At 38.4% G+C, this 20,259-nt stretch overlaps 1 protein-coding gene across 17 annotated transcripts in view; it reads left to right on the top strand.

The window, feature by feature from the left end:
* The window catches only part of Scn3a (sodium voltage-gated channel alpha subunit 3), an 80,941-nt gene that overhangs the window by 38,661 nt on the left and 22,021 nt on the right, over positions 1-20,259 (top strand). For all 17 annotated transcript variants that reach the window (XM_059260573.1, XM_059260572.1, XM_059260566.1 and 14 more), the window contains 4 exons: positions 916-1,386; positions 12,041-12,161; positions 13,321-13,475; positions 14,744-14,917. In XM_059260573.1, coding sequence (XP_059116556.1) covers positions 916-1,386; positions 12,041-12,161; positions 13,321-13,475; positions 14,744-14,917 — 921 coding nt within the window. The remainder of the gene's footprint in view (positions 1-915; positions 1,387-12,040; positions 12,162-13,320; positions 13,476-14,743; positions 14,918-20,259) is intronic.

Raw genomic sequence — 20,259 nt, 5'->3', positions numbered from 1 at the left:
AGAGCCCTAGATTCTCAACAAACTACCTTTACTTTTTTTCTTGTCAAAAAATGTGTTTTCTTACCAAGACTAGCTGTATGATGTATAGATAGAAAACAACCCAGGGATCCTGCTTTGCATCATCCTCCTGCCATATGAAGGAACCCAGTAATTACATTTTAAACTAAAAATATCCCTGCACATAAATCTCCTTTTATATCAGATATCCTGTGTTATCCCTGGATTAACCACAGATCACCAGGTATCCTCGGCCGTGAGTCACACAGACTCTGCAAAATGGAGGAGAGAAGGGATTTCCATTATATGAGTCTGGCCAACCCTTAGACTATTTTAGGGTTTTCTCCACCGTCTACGCTATTTGGACACCTAACTTTTAAAGTATACTTGATGAGAAATAGGTTAGCCCTTATGTAAATTGCTATGTCAGCTATTACAGTTTGCAGCCACTGAACCAAAGAAATCTGTTTCTGCTACATATTGTTTTTGTACAAATCAGCAGATTATTAAATAAACATATTATATGAACACATGAAACTAGACATTCCATAGACAAACTGATAAAAGGAAATAATCAAAAATGAAAAATATTTTTTTTTCTTGTGACAAGAGCTGCTGTAAGTGGGATTTTTGTCTTTTCACTGGCCAGGCTGGGTAGATGTGATTTAAATCTTTGCTTTTTCCTGCTATTCTCAGTGGAGAAGGTTGTCCAAGCTACCATTCTCCTGTCAGTTACCACAGGTAAAATCTATCATGCCCTTCAAATGGTGTGTGACTTTAATGCAGAGCCTGATGTGCACAAAGCATTCAAAGGAATTTGCTAACCACACCGTAGCAAAGATCTGAGCTCCCTGTCCACTTGCCATTCTTCGGCGTGATTCAGTATTAACATGGAACTTTTCCTCTTTTTTCGTTTAGGTTCTGAACCTCTTTCTGGCCTTACTGCTGAGTTCCTTTAGCTCAGACAACCTTGCTGCTACTGACGATGATAACGAAATGAACAACCTCCAGATCGCAGTGGGAAGGATGCAAAAGGGAATCGATTATGTGAAAAATAAGATCCGGGAGTGCTTCCGAAAAGCCTTCTTTAGAAAGCCAAAAGTTATAGAAATCCATGAAGGCAACAAAATCGACAGCTGCATGTCCAATAACACGGGCATTGAAATAAGCAAAGAGCTTAACTATCTTAAAGATGGTAATGGAACCACCAGTGGTGTAGGTACTGGAAGCAGTGTTGAAAAATATGTAATCGATGAAAATGACTACATGTCATTCATAAACAACCCCAGTCTCACTGTGACTGTGCCAATAGCTGTGGGAGAGTCTGACTTTGAGAATTTAAATACTGAAGAGTTCAGCAGTGAGTCAGAACTAGAAGAAAGCAAAGAGGTAAGTGTACTTTTCGGTTCGGGCTGCATTTTGTGTGTGTGTGTGTGTGTGTGTGTGTGTGTGATCCATGCAGTATGGTTTCTCTAAATTGTTTTAGGTGCTTCATCAAAAGGTATTAATGGGCTGGGTGTGTAGAATGCTTAACAAGCCTGAGTTCCTGTAGCACCCAACACCACATGCAAAAACAATGGAATATTCTATGGTAATGTTGGAACATCATGAGAAATTGGTAAATGTGTTTAGTTATAGCTTTCCACAGGAAAATAATCACCATTTGAGCATTTAAAATGTTCATTTTCTTGATGGCTTGAAAGCCTGATTTAAAATGTAACCCTAAAAAAAGATACTACTTAACATATTTTGCCCTTCATTAGTTATTCTTTTTAGAAAAATCAATGGACTGTATTTTAATGGTGGTTGTGCCATCATTGTGAAAATTTTATGTGTTCTTTACTCACCTCTGATTATTTCATTCACCACAATGGAGTACATTACCTATGAGAGTACTTTATTTACAAGGAAGGTACGAACAGTACCAATGGTTTTCCCCTGTTAAAGATGAGCAAACCTATGACATGCTCTGTGTTCACTTGATAGTCCTGAGGATTCACAGTTGAGGTTCTAGTGGAACTACAGAGGGAAGATTTGCTCTCGTGTTAGCAGTTACTAGAATGAAAAACAAATTTTTTCTTATGCTCTATGGTTTGAACTCTAATGGCAATAGCTTAATTAGTGGTATTCGTTCAATTAAAATGTTTTGCTGTTGTTTACTTACGGCCTTTGGACTCAACAGCTGGAAGTTAGTCAGCACAGATGGAGTTATAAAAGATATGCTTTAGCTTGAGGGCATAATAACCACACCCCAGGAATCAGACCAATGATGTCTGATTGTGTGAATTCTCTTGGAACTGTTGAAAACCAAGGATACCAAGATAATTTGGTCTGAAATCCTTATAGGAAGTTTATAGCATTCCAACTCTTAGTGTCCCCATTCTTTTCCTATTTTAAAACATTTCTTAAAAACTTAGAAATATAAACAAAATGAGGTAGCAATGTTCATTTTCAGAGTTGCATTCAGAGTATGTGTAGCACATCTAATTTACATTGCTCATCCTAGTAAACTAAGAATCAATTCTAGCTTTATTCTCCCTTACATGGCAAAGATTGATTTAAGAAAAAACAACAAATATCTAGCAGGTATTCATTGACCACTTTGTCCAATTTGGTCAAAGACAAGCTCTATCACACAGTTCCCAACAAACTCACAAAGTCATTAAAACTCTATTTTGAAGTTTGATCTTACTGGACTGTGATAAATTCTTAGATATTTAAGATTGGGAAAGGCTGTTAAATGAGAGAAGATTGAAATAGGCCTCCTATTTGGGTCACATCATAAAAAGTAAAAGATAATACTCTACAAAGGAAGAGCCAGGACTGATAATGAGCTCCCACTACCAAGGTGGGTAGAGAGTGGGGGACAGTGGAAGGAGTGTGTTGGTGTGTCTGGAAGCTTCAGATGCAGCGCTTCAAAGGAAGTCAGAGGTTGGAATTGGCTGCGTGGTCAGGAAGGAGTATTATGAAACACAGAAGCAATTAGAAAGGGTTATCTCAGGAACGTTTGATATTAAAGTGTAAAGCAGGTCAGACTGAGAGACAATGGAGATTATCTTACACATTGTTATCGCAGTGAGATGATGAAATTCTAGGCTAAAATAATAGGGAACCGAGGGTAACTGGCAATTTGACAGACCTAAGGAATCTGAGGAATCTGAAAAGTGGCAATTACACAGTCTGAAATGGTCTTTTGAGAAAGGTTAGCAGGTTTGTGTGGAAAGAGTTCAATTAGAGATTTCAGTTTTGTACTTCACACTCATGGAGTCTGCATACTGGCGTTCAGTCAACATCTGATCAAAACATCAAAGAAAAATGTGGCTACTAAATAGATATGTACTATTTTGCCATTCTTCCCTGGGAGAATACAGTGTAATCATTATTTATATTGTATTTTGTACTACAGATAATCTAGATATGAGAGTACAATGTGTAGGTTATATGCATGTTTTCAAATGCTAGGTCAGTTTAAATGCAGGATGTGTATATCCCATTGGTTGGTATTTTTGTAGAGTTCTGGAACTGATCCCCTGTGGACAACAAGGGATAGCTGGGTTGAAGGTAACATTGTTGGTCAGGGTGAGAGGTCAGAGCGAAAAGTAGATTGATCAGATAAGGAAAGACTTTAAATTATTATTTGATTCCCTGAAAATAGGAGAGGCCAAAGAAATAATTATAAGCCCAAAATAGAATAAAACTAAGAATACAATTGCCTGACTAGCCTAAGGTCAAGAAAAGACAGCTTCTTTTGCATTAATAGCATAGACTGATGAGAGTAGGGTTATGAAGAATAAATATCTCCATTTGCTTCTGCTAAAAAGCTGGTTTCAATATATTTCAAAACCTCCATAAGATACACAGACATTTCTTTTTTAATGGCTTAAACATCATAAACTTGAAATATTAAGACATAATTCCTCATCATCAATTCCTGGAAAACATTTGTTTTCCTAAACAAGAATTTATTACTGGATAATTTTTATAATTCTATACTCTTTCAACCTAATTTTGAATGCATGAAATCTAATTACAGAAGTTAATGAAATTTTTTAAATCTATAAATGTTAGTGGGAAATCATCAAAGTAAACATAAGCTTACATATATGTTTTTGTGCTTGGTTAAATTTTGAAATGACCCTTCAAAGTGATATTAAATACTGCTTGCACTTTGGGGAAGATGAGATGGCTTAGAGATTAAGAGCACCCGCTGCTCTTGCAAGGACCTTGGTTTGTTTCCCAGCACTCATGTGATAGGCAACGCCTGTCTGTAACTCCAGTTCCAGGGGATCTGACAATCTTCAATACTACAGAGGCACTGTGTATACATGGTACCCATCCATAAATGCAGGAGAAACACTCACATACAGACTACAAATTAAAGAAAATCTACTGTTGTGAAGATGGGTGGGTAGGGAGGTGAGGGAGGATCTGGGAGGAATTGAGGGAGGAGAAGGAGTAGGCTCAAAATTCATTGTTCTAAATTCTCAAAGAATAAGTAAAAATGTTATTATATGTGTTACTTGAACTTAAGTTCTGTTCAACAAACAATAAATTTTATATTCATTTAACAATAAATTTTATGTGGATGAAACATTTAAATTAGTACCCCCAAAACTTACCCAAAAGCAATAAAAAAATTCTCATATATGCTAACACACAACACATGAGATAGAACTTTAAAAATAAAACAAAAATTGGTATATTCTAACATTGAAGAACATTTAGATAAATTTCACCTAAGTATATCTTTGATCTACATCACACATGCACACACCCACCCACACCCTGAACACACACACACACACACACACACACACACACACACACACACACAGAGAGAGAGAGAGAGAGAGAGAGAGAGAGAGAGAGAGAGAGAGAGAGAGAGAGAGAGAGAGAGAGGATATTTTGACTGGTTTTTGCTAGTTTCTTGACCACACCAGAAGTAAAACATTTAGTTATACTTTGGAGAGCATGTAATATCCTTTGGCTTCGCTCACAGACTAAGCAATCATTAGGCTGAACACAACAGAGTTTTATTACATTTATCCTTAAAAAATAAAATTATTTCACAATTGCATGCATTTCCTTCTTTTACATCAGGCAGTAAACCAGTCCCCTTAGATGGTTTGAAAACCCTTGCTACTCAAGTATTTCCACTCATTTCTGTGATAAAATATGACTGGGAACTGCAGCCAGAGACAAGTGATCTCTGAAAAGGTTCAAAGATATAGGTGTGAACTCTAGTCTTTTATTTATTACCGAATGTGTACTTCAAAAATGTGTTCATTACGTGTGTATGTACATGCCACTTTGGTAAACAGGCTGGAATAGAAACAAATCCAAGGCTTTGCATGAAAAAATGAAGGCATAGATTTCAAAATACTTATTTTTTTTATCTTAAGGAAACTCTTAATTCTGCAAATAGTGTGGCAATCTCTGATGTACAGTCTTGGGGTTTTTTATGGTTTTAATGTTCTCATAATCATGATCTAATTTAGTGCTTAAAAGATTACTGGCTTATCTTCCCAAAGGAAAGATTTAGAATAAATGCTCTTAATGATCATATTCTTAGCTGAATTCCAAATTCAGTCTAGCAATATCCAATTGTGACCTTCACTTCTGACCATTCTTGCTTCTCACAGGCGTGAGACCAAGCTGGAGCCGACAAGAACGCCGCTCTGGTGTTTTTTAAGCATCCAGAGGCTCAAGCCACCACTTTTACCCAGGTTACCAAAGCAAGTTGTGCTCATTCAGTCACTTCCTAAACGAATTTTGACTGGCCTGCATGCTCCACAGCTCCATTCCTTCCCCTGCCGTGGCAAGGAAGTGTGAGGCTGGCCCAGCTGCTCTCTGCTGAAGCGTGTGACACATCACAGCATGGTCAGGCGAGACGGGCAGTCCCAACGTCATAGTCAATTCTGCCGATGGGCTTTCCACTTTAGTCTTTTAGAATTTAAAAAACAATAATTGCATGCCCGATAAGATGTATCACAATACCGATCTTAAACATACTAGAAATGCTTACAGTTCAATATAATCATGGACTTAAGAGAGCATGCATATTTTTAATTTCTGTTTTTTATGTCATTAAAATAAGACCACAACTTTTTTTTGTTACTGATGATTCAGCCCTTATATGTAAACTGTGCCACCAAAAGAAGCCTCCAGGGGCTTTTTTTGTGTGTGTGATAGTACTGCCATTTTCAAGTCATTCTGTTCAGATCAATGGGTAGCACTTTGAACTGAACCCATTTCTGTGCTCCAGGTGGAAGTTTGCTTTCATACTTTTGAAAGGGCTCTGTAAAAACAAGAGGACAGCAGTGAGATCTTGGTGAAGACAGATATTAGTCTGAACATGCGTTTGGGCACCATGTATCTTAGACTTCAAATAGTTGGGGTAATTTTTTCAGTCTGAAAACACACAGTAACCACCATAAAGTAGTCAAAATGAAGAGTCTGTGCTGTGAGCAGGAAACACACATGGCACCTTGGCCACTAAGTCCTTCCTCTAATGGACTCGTTCTCTTTCACTTGATATTTCCCTGTGTGTATTAATGTCTTCCTAAATGTCCGACCCTAGACTGAGTGTGCAAAAATAATAGTACTTGGAGAATTTCCTGCTTCTGATAGTTGGTTGTAGTTTTATGAGGACCAGGGTCGTCTCCTGAGATTACTGTGGCTCTCTGGGTTTGTCAACTTTTTACTCTCGTGACTCAGTGTTCTCCTGTTGGTACTATTGCTTACTGGATCTCAGCCAAAGGGAGGCTCTGGCAGGAAAACTACCCAGAAGCCAGATACTGCTAAGTGCTGGCTTTCGGCAAGACCAACTTCTACTTCAAACTGAGAGTTGTCTGTAAGTTTAATTTATACACGCATTCTTCTGTAGGGACATCAATCCCTAGTTGCTGAGTACAACCAATTCAGAAATAAAATTTTTCATGAAAAGTAGAAAAATACAGTTGCTGGTGATTTAGCAGAACAGAATGAAAGGATGTCGGGAAGTTGTGTGTCTCATGGTCATTACAGGGACACTCGTTTCTGAAGCTTTTGTGGAGATTTTAAAGAATAAGTGTTTTTACTGAGGTCCTGAGCATTGGACCTATTGGAAAAAAGCACTATGTTGTTTTCAGACATTGTTGGACAATGGGAAAATGACTCTAGCTTTTGATTTCTTGCCTGTGTCCTTCAAACAACCTCTCCAGAGGCAGAGACGGATGTGTGAATAGCCACTTTAACCCATCCGAACTTTAGGGAACTGTCTTGGTGTTCTGCAGAGGAAACCCCCATTAAGTCTGGTTCTGATGGAAATGTTTGTGTCGCTTCTTGAGATAAGTGGTTCGTTCTCTCCTGCTTTCTCGATGCCCTTGACTTACTCTTCACCTACCAAGTAATTGCTTTCCATTTTACATACAATGCTTTTATGATGGCTATTTTTACATAAAAGGAGCACTCAGGGTATTGTTTGTTTAACATATGTCAAGGAGAAACCAGATGGTGGCAGTTTATATTTTTTTTTAACCACTCAGCAAGTGGTTGAAGAGAGTTATTGGTTTTAGTCACTTCTTCTTGCCCTGGTCAAGCAATTAACAGCCCCAGTCTATGGCTGCTTGTTGTTTGTGTAAAATGTTTTAAAACAGGATATGGATTTTTATATCCAAATTATCAGACCAAGGCTCTCAAAAGACTTTCTTTGTCTACCTTATGATAAAAATCAAGATTCTTGAGAGTGATAGCTCAATTTTTGAGGCAATCTGTAATGGCTGAATCTTTTATTTTGTCTCTTGAACCATACAGCAGTTTGTAAGCGTCCAAAATTTGAGCGCTGATTGAAAATTAAAAGAAATGTGAGCGCATTTCAGTGGAAGTAGGCCAGTTGCTAACATTCTCTTCTATCTCTGAAAGTTAAATTTTATTATTTAATTGGATGAAATCTCAAGAGCGCTATTCTTCATAAGAAGGAATTTCTAGATAAGATCACATGATCTGGGGGGAATGTTCTCATGGCCTGTTTGGTTGCTAATTCTGTCCTTCTTCTGTTGAGATAACCCATTCCTCTCAGTGTGTGGTAGTTGTAGTTAACCTTGAAAGTGTCATAATCAGGTACCATGGTTGAGTCATGGTTCTTGGATCAGCGAGCAGCTTCCACAGCATTGCGCCAGGCCTCTGCTATAACCAGGCATGTTTTCTGTGGCTGAGTTCGGCCTGGAGAATGTTGCATCTTAAAACCTGCTTCCCAGCGTGCATTCATAGAGCATAAGCCATCATCCCTCTGTAGACTGAGCAGTCTCTACAAGGGATGGAAGACTCTAACTTTTAAGGGCCATGTAATTTTGGATGAGTTAAGGAGACAATAGTACAAGAAAACAAGATTGAACTTGTACTATGTGGTTTTATATGGAAGCTTTCTGTGGTTATGCCTATATTCACCAGATATGCTTATTTGCTTTAACTCCCTCAGAACAACTATTAACTGTGGCTTTTTAGTGTATTTATGTAATTTTTAATATGGTAAATTTCATTTCTGGTTTCTTTGCTTTTTTGATATCATTGTAGTATCACATCTCTGGCAATATAAATGAAAGTAAGTTTTTCTTTGTATTTATCATCAGTCACTGCTTTTAAATAAATCATTTACTTTTCAGTTAATCTGGTAGTCATTTTGGCATAGTGATAAGAATTTTGCCCTCTACTAGAGTATGATTTCTATAGTGTTTGGTATGTAGATTATTTATATTGTAATGATGTGTTGAATTAGTATAGATTGCTCTTATATCAATGTATAAAGTACTTCATTTTCTAGAATGTAAATTAGTGATTTTAAAGTACAAATGTGATTTCTTCGTGTATCCAGTGACTCAAGAATACCAGGTAGTATATTGGGCAGTTGATGTCGCTTAATCTGAACTCAATTCATGGTTTCATTTACTAATATAAGCAAAATGGCTACCTTTGAAGTTTTCACATAGTTTATACAGGATTTTCATAGTTTCATGGAATAAAGTATTCACATTTTCCTACAACCAAAATCTGGCCTAAGGGGTTCAAACAGTGGTGTGGCCTTGCTCACCAATGAGATCTCAGCAGGACTAGAGCTCTGACTTGTAAAAGCTGACTCTTTGCCAGCCTCCACAGAGAAGAAGCCTCCTGTAAAAAACAAACAAACAAAAACACTTATGAGATAGACTCTAGTAGACGACACCGTTTTTCTAGCATTGGTTCATGAAGGTCCTAAGGACTTGTAAGAATCCCTCTGAACATTCTTTGGGAAGCTTCCCAGGCCAAAGCTTAACAACTAGAAAACACCTCGGATGGCCACGAAGCAGTTTTCCATGTACTTAGGTTCTGCCCCTTAGACAAGCATGGAAAGGGGACAAAGTCTTTTCCCCGCCATTTTGAAGACATGCTGAACCCCAGAGAACTAGGAGATAGAGGGAGCAATAGGACACTCTTCTCCCTACTTTAAGATTCAAGTGCATTATCTCCAGGGCCAACTGGATATAGATATCATGATATCCAAGCTTGCTAGGTAGAGCCATACATTTTTCATCTTAAGGGAACACAATAGCAAAATTACATTCAGAGGCTCACACTGGGCAAACTGGTCATTCAAGTTAGTAGATAGTATTATTTGTGCTACGAAGAATTATTTTAAATATTTGTATTTAAATATAAGATATAAGTATATCATAGGTGAGAAATTTTGGTTGAAAATTAAACATAGTGCCATCAGTAAAATGGGAAGTGAAGGGTAAGTATATTTTCTAAAAATTTTACATGAGAAAGCATATGTACATGTATTTTATATCTAATGCTTATAATATTCTCCCCTCAAACTTCTTTATTGAAAGTCTGCTGATATTATAGAAAAACATTTTGAAAATTTATGTTTCTAGTTTTAAAGCATTTATATTTAATAAAAAGCATTTTCTAATATAGTTAGACTTCATTCAAATCAATTCATTCACATAATTTATCAGAAAGCACATATGAATTTATCTAAACATCATAATTCTCTCTATAAGAGTAACATAAAAATGCATTCTTTTATTCACTCTTCATGAAAAGCAACGTAAAGATTTAATATCTATTCCATATTTGGTTATATATTTGATCTTTAATACATAGTATGTATGTGTATTTGGTATATATGTGTACGTATATGTTTGTGTACATATACATGTATGTGGGTGTTCATTCTCTATATATTAACACTCATGCACATGTATAAATGAGTGTATTTGGCCAAAGGCAGTAAGTGTAATGGGCTAAATGGACTGTGAAATTTGACTGAGACAATCGTGTAAGAAAGAATTCATGGAGGAGATAGACCATGATCATGCTTGGAGGAAATTATTGAGCCTGGTTGGCCAAGAGGAAGAAGATGAAAATGAGCCTTTTTATGACCAATCTCTGAAACCAGGAATACTTTGGTCTCTTACCAGTGCTGTTTATGCAGTGGTATAATTGCACTCACTCATCAAAAACTATAGCATTCACTATATCAGCTACTGGTGAAGCTGAGTTGCTAGAATCAATTACCCAGTATGTCCTTAGTTATAACAGAAGCTGCTACAACTATCCCCAGTGACAGTTTTCCTAGGCTTTTCTCTTTTTTAAAAATAAATTTATTCTGGCTGAAAGAAGTAGAAACTCTCAGGAGGAGAAGGGCTATCTCAGCTTTCCCACATTTCCAAAAGTAAAGGAATATGATGGTAAGAATTCATATTCTGTAACAATCCTAAGAGCCACCAGCCCCAAATTATGAGATAGCTTCTTTCTTCAGCATGATACTCACTTGGAGGGACTATGTATTGAATTATATTTTGACTTAAAGCCATTTTCTTTATAGACTTAGTTGGGCAAGGTTCCTGTAAGCTTTAAAATAACCGCACAGAGAGCACTACCCTAACGTTATTCTTCAACTTTAGTTCACATCACAAAATACTAAAACCATATTGACATTGGGATTTAAGATAAGCCAGGAATTAGGAGCCATATTTCTCCCAATAGAACTTGTGTTTAAGGAGTCATTTAGGCCTTTTTAGAACAGCACATTAACTGCTCCCAAAGGCTAGAGCACTGTGACTCAGACACTTAGATGCTGAAATTAATGGGGCTTGGAAACCATTAGCATGTCCATGAGCAGCTCTTCCACCCTAAAAGCTTGACATCCCCTAAGCCTTGTACGTCATGTCTTTGCCTCAGTTTTCTTAAAACATTGCACATTCGTGATGTCTTCCCACATGATCTCAGAAAATGTATTAGATATTTATTCTGGCAACATTGAAGTGGCTATTCTTGCCATGGGTCATGTCACAATGATTTATTTAAAGGGAAAATTTGCAGCCTGATCATACATTGCATTCAGAATGAGCTCCTAATAAAGATTCCAGACAATGTCATTTATGGAGAAATTTCCATTTCATTTAGAATTCTTTGGCAAGTGTTGAATTCATTTATGCAGTTCAAAAAAGAATGAGAGGGGGAGATCCATCATATTCTGCTAGTAAAGTAAGGAGAAAATTATGTAAGCTAGAGAAAATATAGCTCAAAGCGGAGCCATAATGAATGTGATTGATGTTAACCTGTAGCCCTGCCTTGCTAAAATTACAGAAACATGGACAGTACTTAGAAGCAACTGACAGTGTTCTTTGCCCTCTGAAACTTTCCATCTAAAGAGGTGGGAGTTGTGATCTGATTTGGTGCATTTAATTAAAGTTATCATTGATAGATGTGAGCATACTCAACTTTATGAGACTCTTCTTGATGTGGCTGGAGTATTCGTAGTTGTTTGACAACTGCATTCGTGCACAAGTGAAGATTCTAAAGCAAGTCTGTCTGTCTTTCCACGTCATCTTCACTAACCACTGTCCTTTTTGTCTGAAGAGTGGATGTTGCTCCTGTTACTAATGCGTCATCATCAGTAGCGTTATGGCGTCGTCACCTTTAGTCACTGCCATTTTCCCATATGTGACAGAGTGTTTCCCAATCACCCGATTAAAAAGGAAGAGAGTCACATCTTTGACATGGGCTTTGTTTCCAGAAATTAAATGCAACCAGCTCTTCTGAAGGAAGCACAGTTGATGTTGCTCCTCCCCGAGAAGGCGAACAAGCTGAAATTGAACCTGAGGAAGACCTTAAACCAGAAGCTTGCTTTACTGAAGGTAAAGAAACTCTAACATGTTGAAATGTCCCATCCTTACAGAATCTGGATATGTCTGCCTCCTTTAAAAGAAACATGTAAAAGAAATGGTGAGGGCATGTTTATTTTTGTTTTCCCTGTTTCCTCCAACAACTCTGTCTTAAATTGCCTCAGATCTTAAATTTCCAGACGAGACTACAGCAGAGACTGTGCCTGGATAAATCTGAAAGTGTGCTAAGTGCATATGTTGTTTTGTTGTTTGCTCTGCTTTGCACTGTTGTCCTTATCCTCCAGAACATAATAACATTTGAGATGTGTGGCATTCTGCACTGTCATGTGATCCACATGGCAGTCAGTCCCTTCAAAATGTTTGGGGAGTGAGGTCACTGGACTTACAGATACTGCAAAAATTACATCTCATTCCTCCCAGTTTCAAATTTGGTTAACTCGGGCTCTGACGAGAGCTGTGTGGAGATGGTGCTGAGCTGTAGGATGTTGGTATGCTACCATGTCATTCTCATAGTGATAAACTCATCTTGAGTAGAAATCAATAAAGATTCATTGATTCGTTGTGGTTGGATTCAATACAACAAGTAGGAGCTAAGAGAGGACAACAGATTAGACAGAAATTGGAAGTCATATGAAGTCTAGGAGGCAGAGAAGAATAGAGCAGAGTAAGAGACATGAGTGCCAAGTGAGTCATAGGTGTGACTAAGAAAAGCTCTGAGGACGAATGTAAGTTAGCTTGAGAAAACTGACAGTGGATGTCACCTGGAGAGACAGTGGGATTTTCTGTCCTTGAAAAGAAGGGAATTAAACCCCAGGGTCACATGGAAATATGAATAAACAATTTACATATCTAGCTTTGCTTCCAAACCAGTGCAATGAAAAATGACTCTATTTTCCTTAGTGGCCTCAAGGCAAAGAGATTCTAATTTGATTTGAAACAACAACATTTTTATTCAAGGGAATGTAGAGAAATTCCATAAATTCTAAGTCTATAAGTTAAGTATGACTCATTATATAGGAGAGATTGAAACAAAACTAGACAATGTTATCAGCCAGTTACCTATAAAATGATGAACTAGAATTGGGGTGAGGAAGAAGGAAAAATGTTATTTTTTCATATTAATGATCAAAGCATATTTTTCTTAATTTATTATATTAATGTTGCCTTTTAGGGTGTATTAAAAAATTTCCCTTCTGCCAAGTAAGTACAGAAGAAGGCAAAGGGAAAATCTGGTGGAATCTTAGGAAGACCTGCTACAGCATTGTGGAACACAATTGGTTTGAGACATTCATTGTCTTCATGATTCTTCTCAGTAGTGGTGCTTTGGTAAGTGAATGCGTACTAGCAAGAACCAGGTTCTAGCGAAGTAGCTGACTCTCTGGACATATTAAAAGTGTCCATTCAGTTTGGAAATCAAAAGAATACGTGCATCTGTGCCATGTAGAGATAGGAACTCTCCACAAAATTTTGTTCAAAACAAGTCAAAACCATGTGTCGTAGGCTTTTTCTCTGGGCTGCCAGCTCACAAAAAGTGACACAGAGACTTATACTTAACTATAAAAGCTCGGCCTATATTAGCTCAGGCTTGTCCCACTAGCTCTTTTTTTTTTTTTTTTTTTTTTTTTTTTTTTGGTTTTTCGAGACAGGGTTTCTCTGTGTAGCTTTGTGCCTTTCCTGGGACTCACTTGGTAGCCCAGGCTGGCCTCGAACTCACAGAGATCTGCCTGGCTCTGCCTCCCGAGTGCTGGGATTAAAGGCATGCGCCACCACCGCCCGGCCTCCCACTAGCTCTTATAACTCAAATTAACCCATTTCTTTTCATCTACATTCTTTTATGTGGCTTGGTTACCTTTACTCTGTACTGTCCATCCTGATTCCTCCCCATCTGACTGGTGACCTGCTTTTCTTCTTCCCAGAGCTCTCTTTGTCCAGAAGTCCTTGCTGTAGCTCCTGCCTAGCTATTGGCCATTTAGCTTACTATTAAACCAGTCACAGTGACACATTTTCACACAGAGTAAAGGAATATTCACAACAACCATGAAACACTCATAAGGAACCTCACATCTTGTGTTTTCTCACCAGATATTTTCCTCATTGACACACCATTTGCTGAGACATTTCCCCGGCTGTGCTAGCACACCAGATAAATGTCACCCAGTCTGCCCTAATGACTATATATATGGATGATCTGTGTATCTTGCTTTCTTTAAGTTCAATAAACTTATTCTTTGAAAATAAGCAACGGAATCACAGAAAGTATTGTTGGAAGAAGTCAATTCTATCCCTTATGAACTGAATGCCTTTAGTTCATCTTCCATGAACTGAAGCATGTCTTTTTGCTGTGATTGAGGTAGACACTTTTGGGTGAGAAGTAGAGATAAAAGCACATGTACAGTCAATGAAGATGCTGACATTTCTCTGGCCATCTTCCCCAGCTAGCTTTGGCCTTTAACATCTGTCTGATAGAAAATATTTGTGTGATCCTAGCCAACACACCTTCAACTGTCGATTGGTTATCCAAATTAGACTAAAAAAATTGTAAGCATTTTGGGAAGGCAGGCCATTAAAGTAAATAAAGTTTTCTTGATTCACAGGCCTTTGAAGATATATACATTGAGCAGCGAAAGACGATCAAGACCATGTTGGAGTATGCTGACAAAGTCTTCACTTACATCTTCATCCTGGAGATGCTTCTCAAATGGGTGGCCTATGGGTTTCAAACCTATTTCACCAATGCCTGGTGCTGGCTGGACTTCTTGATTGTTGATGTGAGTATCAGAGATGATTTCTAGGAATCACTTTAAAGGAACGGGGTTCCATCGTTCACGTATTTCTGTGGTTGAGACCTTGTTTCCCTCATGTAACTGTAGAGATTTTAAAAAAAAACTACAGTAAATTCCACAATGAGGAGTGGTTCACATGGAAGAGTAGAGGAAGTGCCCCAAACGTAGAAGTGGTAAGAGAAAATACACCCAGGGAGCCTGCTCTCTGCCATAGGCAGAAGGCAGTGGTTTTGTTAGGTAAGTAAGTCTGTTAGCTGATTGATTGGATCTGAGCAATTAGCTTATTAATAGAGCATTTAAAAACCTCCAGGGGACACAGTCATGATAGGCTGGGGCCTGGTGGCAGGAATTGTGAGATTTGCACTTTAAATCCCAACTAAAATTCTTGTTACTAAGTAACAATAAATTGACTCATTTACTATATTCCTTCGGCCATGTGTCCATAGAGACAATGAAATGCTTCTATATTTTTAAATGAGTAGCTGGGCATCCCAGTAGCCAGTGAGCTATTTACCGTGCAACCAGTAAGACAAAGGTCTGCTCTGGCCGACCTGGGGTGAGTGGTTAGAGCAACATCACAGCATGGGATCTGTCTGGCCTGGAGATTATTTTATCTTTTCAATCTAATAACAGAGACACAGTATGGAAATAACAGTCAGCTGGTACCCTCTAGTCTGTGATATCTCACTGTTTAAAGCCGTACAGTCTCCTAGTGGAAGAAGGCACTCCGTGCCCTATCTTCTGGAGGTGTCCTAGCAATTAAAAGCAGTTTTTATCTTCACATTTGCAGTATGAATCAGGGATTGCTGTATATGAGCATCCATTCAGTGTAGCAATTTTAGCAAGCCTGGGTCTGCCCAACTACTACTGTCTTTATTCTACAGCCAAAATGTGGTCAACCATCTGAGCTCATCAGAAATCTTCCGTTAAGTTTCTTTTAATACACCATAAATGACTTCCAATCACCATGGCCGGTCTTTCATGAATAATAGAGACGTATCTTAGGTTGTCCTGGAAATCTCTGCACAAAGGAGAGTTTAATGTCCTTTATTATGTAGCTGGAATGGATCTTTAAAGCTGGCCTTTATTGTAATCTACACCTTAGTAAACTGGTTTAAATAATTTTCCTGAAATAACTACTAGTCACAAAGCCGACACTTGTGTCCAAATTTCTTGATTCTCAATTCAGATCTCCCTTTTCCTCCTATATTTCCTGTCTAACGGTCCATATATTACTTTTGTCATGTATGACAATCGTTTATTAATGAGGTAACCTCGTAGATTTCCTTTACTTAGAAAACAAAAGTATAATGCAAAAACTTCTCAAGGCTAAGATTTTATATCATATTTAAAAATATGTAATATAGGCACTTTGGTATCTTCTATTGAGTAATATCTAAAAGGGCAAGACAATTATGCCAAATTATTTGTCTTTTAGTGAGTAAAAAAATTACTGATTAGTTAAACCCTTCTTCTTCTACGCAAGTTGTTTTATATTAGATTTTTATCTACTAACCCCAAACAAGATCTGAAATATATAAATTAATGTTAATTGTTGATAACAACTTATCTTCAAAGAACTAGATCGACTGAGTTACAGTATATACTAGGTTAATATTATTTTTCAAAAAACAAATAAATATCTTTTTTATTACTATTTTCCTTTTTTGGGTTTTTTTTGAGACAGGGTTTCTCTGTGTAGCTTTGCACCTTTTCTGGAACTCACTCTGTAGCCCAGGCTGGCCTCGAACTCACAGAGATCCACCTGCCTCTGCCTCCCAAGTGCTAGGATTAAAGGTATACACCACCACCACCCAGCCTATTTTCCTTTTTATGAGTATAGGTACTTTGGTGCATACATGTCTGTGTACCACATGTATGCCTGGAGTCCACAAAAATCAGAAAAGGAAATCAGATCCTCTGGAACTAGAGTTAGAGATGGTTGTGAGCCATCATGTGGGTGCTGGGAATCTAACTCTGCTCCTCTGGAAGAGCAATGGCTACTCTTAACCTCTGAGCCATCTCTCCAGCCCCCAAATAAAATATCTTAAAAGTAAATTGCTGAACCTATACCAAACAGCCACAGTAAGGTCAGACTTGCAGCAAGGAATACTTAATATCTTTGAAAATGTATTCATATACTTGAGGCATGTACCTGTTTTTAAAATAAATGTAACCTCTTCCAAATCCTACCTATATGTAAAATGAGGCCACAATGGTCTTTTTAATCTCCTAAAATCAATCCACTTACTCGGGAAATCTGTTTGAAAACCTGATAGGAAACTTAAGGTCTTGTAGACAAAGGAGACAGGTGGAAACGGGCCAACTTCTAGCAGAAACGGTATTCCATAGGTTGGGAAGTAGGGTAAATAAGCTCCGATTATGGAAACAACCGAGTCTAAATGGAAGATTACTGCTTACCAAGGGACAGGATGTGACTCTGGGTTGGGAGCAGGAAGTCATTGTCAGGAAGGCACTGTCCAATTGGGTGTCCCTGAGAGGTGGTCAAAGAGAGGAAGCCTCTATTCAAAGACCCAAGAAAAGAGAGAAAAAGAGTCATTTGGCTCCAAGGTCATGATTTACTGATGAGCATGATATACAGAGTGAAGAAACAGAGTAGGTTTCGTACACACGTTTTTCTTCTACCTTAAACACATACGTACCAGACAGAACCAGCAACTGCGGGGGGGGGGGGGGGGCAGGCTATTAGAAAACAGGTTTGGCACAGGGAGTGGATGGTGGGTTAGGAGAGGAATGTTTATCAGACAGTCATGAGGAGATGGTGAATTTTATACAAGTCTTGAGCTCAAGAACGAAGCCGGATTCATGTATGAATATAGGGGTTAGCCAGTGAGAGATGCTTTTTGAAGCTACAGACATGCTTTCCCTCACCTAGGCAGAGTGAAAATTAACAAAGGGCGTGCAGAAGTAAAATCTGCACTTTACCATGAAGAAGCTGGGCAAAAGCAAAACAAAATAAACCATAAATTTGACTAAGTAGTCATAATTTACAGGAAAACCCATTGTACGTGGGGCTTTTTTAAAGGAAGACATTCCCCCCCCCCAAGGCTTCAGGAGGGTTTAGAGGTGTAAGTACAGAAAATAGAAGCTAGAATATAGAAAGGAGAGGTCAACGGTGTTGTGGATAAAAGATGTCACATGGAAGTGATGGGATAAAGTTCTAAAAAAAAAGAATGAGTAAAGAATGGAGATGAAGAGGCCCACAGCCAGCATGATGGTTCAACTTAGAATGAAGAAGGCCGTCTTAACCCATGCTTCTGTCTACCACAAGATTGTCCAAGACAGATCACTTTTTCCATTTGGGTAACTATTTATTATCAAAATGATCTCATCCTCATAAAAAGCATAATATATTATAATATTCCAGAACTATACAAACTCTCTTTACCAATGCTGCTAGACTAAATGCATAACTTAATTAATATTTACTTGAAATATATTGAAAACAACCAGCATCTGTATGGTCCTTGCAGGTTTTTATGCAAGCATAACATTATCCATCAGCAAACTCATCTTCATCACTTGTAATTATAGACATCATAAACAGACGTAATCATTTTCACAGTCAAATCGACGCTTCAAATCCAAGGTTGCACTTGATTAAAGATGATGCACCCATTAACAAAGACACTGTGATTTTTTTTTTTTAGCATAAGTAACACACAGCATGATTTTTGTTGTAATCACCTTAGAGGATCAAAGAAGTAAATATGAAGAGATCACATGATTCCAATTGCTCATTTTTAAACCAACAAAAATAGTGTTTCGGATGTTTATGGAATTAGTTGTAGAAGCCATGGCACTCCCCAGTGATGCATCTACCACGCTGGACTTATCCTTTGCCCAGAGAGGAGCATTCAGGTCATCTTCTCACTATCATCAGGATACATGCATTTTCATAACTGAGAGCCTTGTGATTTCTCTAATTAAGTACACAAAGACCCACAAATATGCTCTAAAAGCCTTAGACTAAATGTCCTACAGTATAAACCCCCATTTTTACTGGTGGTGAACAGCATGTGTGTGTTGAGGGGGTGTTTCTCATGTTCAGAAAACAAACTGAGGCTTCCACCCAGGGTTTCCCACTTCATGTCACCAGTAATGTAATAAGCAAACAATCAAAGATGAAACAGAATAACGAACGGGGAGAAATTTTACTATAGAACAAAGCACACACTCAAGGGATTGTGGGTATGTGAAGAGAAAGGAGCAAGGCTGGAGCTGGAGCTTATAGAATACTTACCTAGCATGAATGAGGCTCTGCATTCAATCAGAGAGGGAGGGAGGGGTGGAGAAAGGAGGGAGCTATATGTCCCAGAGATTTGGATGGCTCCTTTTGGCAAACTTGAATGGGAAAGAATTATCAGCTAAGGCAAGAAGACACAGGATTTAAGGAATGTATTGGGGTTTACCTACAATAAGGTTACTCCTTTGTTGCCTTATTTTTTTCTGGGATGACACAAACATCAGCTTGCCTGTGGGGGCACTAAAGGCAGACAGAATTATGATTTCACCAAAGTTCGACTTGATACATTGAGTTTATTGGGTCTTCTTAGAGAGCACAGTGAGGGGTTTTAAACAGGAGTATAGACCCACAGCCAGGTCCCACTCCATCATGGATGGTGACCTCACGGAACTGCATGGTGGTTTGCTTCCAACTAACCTTTCGCTTAATATATCCCCAAATCCCTTACAGCTGAGGGAGGGGAGCAGAGAAACAATAGCTGGAATCTCGGGTGAGAGGCTTTGGACCCTCTTGTTCTCCTTAGTAGGGAAGGAGTGTCATTACCACAGGACTGTCAACTCTTGCCATGGTTAGCAGGGGAAAAGTCCAATAGTACCTCGTCATACATACCCAGAGGAAAAAGCACCACACAACCTCGTCTTTTCTGCCCTTATGTTTTCTGATGACGTCCTGTGAGTGAAGGGAGCAGATAGTGTTTCAATGCTAACGATACGGAGATCTTATTACAATGAAGCAAAGGCCCGTGAGTGATCTAGGCTTCCAGATGGCCCCAGGTGGTTTAGTGCGCTCTTGCTCTAATTCATATCTGAAACTCTGGAATTCCGTCATCAGCCTTTGGTAGGGATGCAGCTGGCTTTTTAAAGAATTTCTCCCTATTGCCACAGGACAAATTGTGGACCCTTTCTTAGTCTCATTAATAATAATAAGAAAGAAAAGAAAAGATACTAAAAATAAAGCTCCAGGATAAATTTATTAGTGTCTCAGAGAACTACAATAGGGTGGGCAACTGTAAATCCTGGACTACGTGATAGAAGGAGGGGGGAGGGGCAGGGGGGCAGGG

Source organism: Peromyscus eremicus, chromosome 4 (genome assembly GCF_949786415.1).
Source record: "Peromyscus eremicus chromosome 4, PerEre_H2_v1, whole genome shotgun sequence".
NCBI lineage: Eukaryota > Metazoa > Chordata > Mammalia > Rodentia > Cricetidae > Peromyscus > Peromyscus eremicus.
The sequence above is the reverse complement of the archived record's forward strand: the minus strand, read 5'-3'. Positions and strand labels throughout refer to the sequence as shown.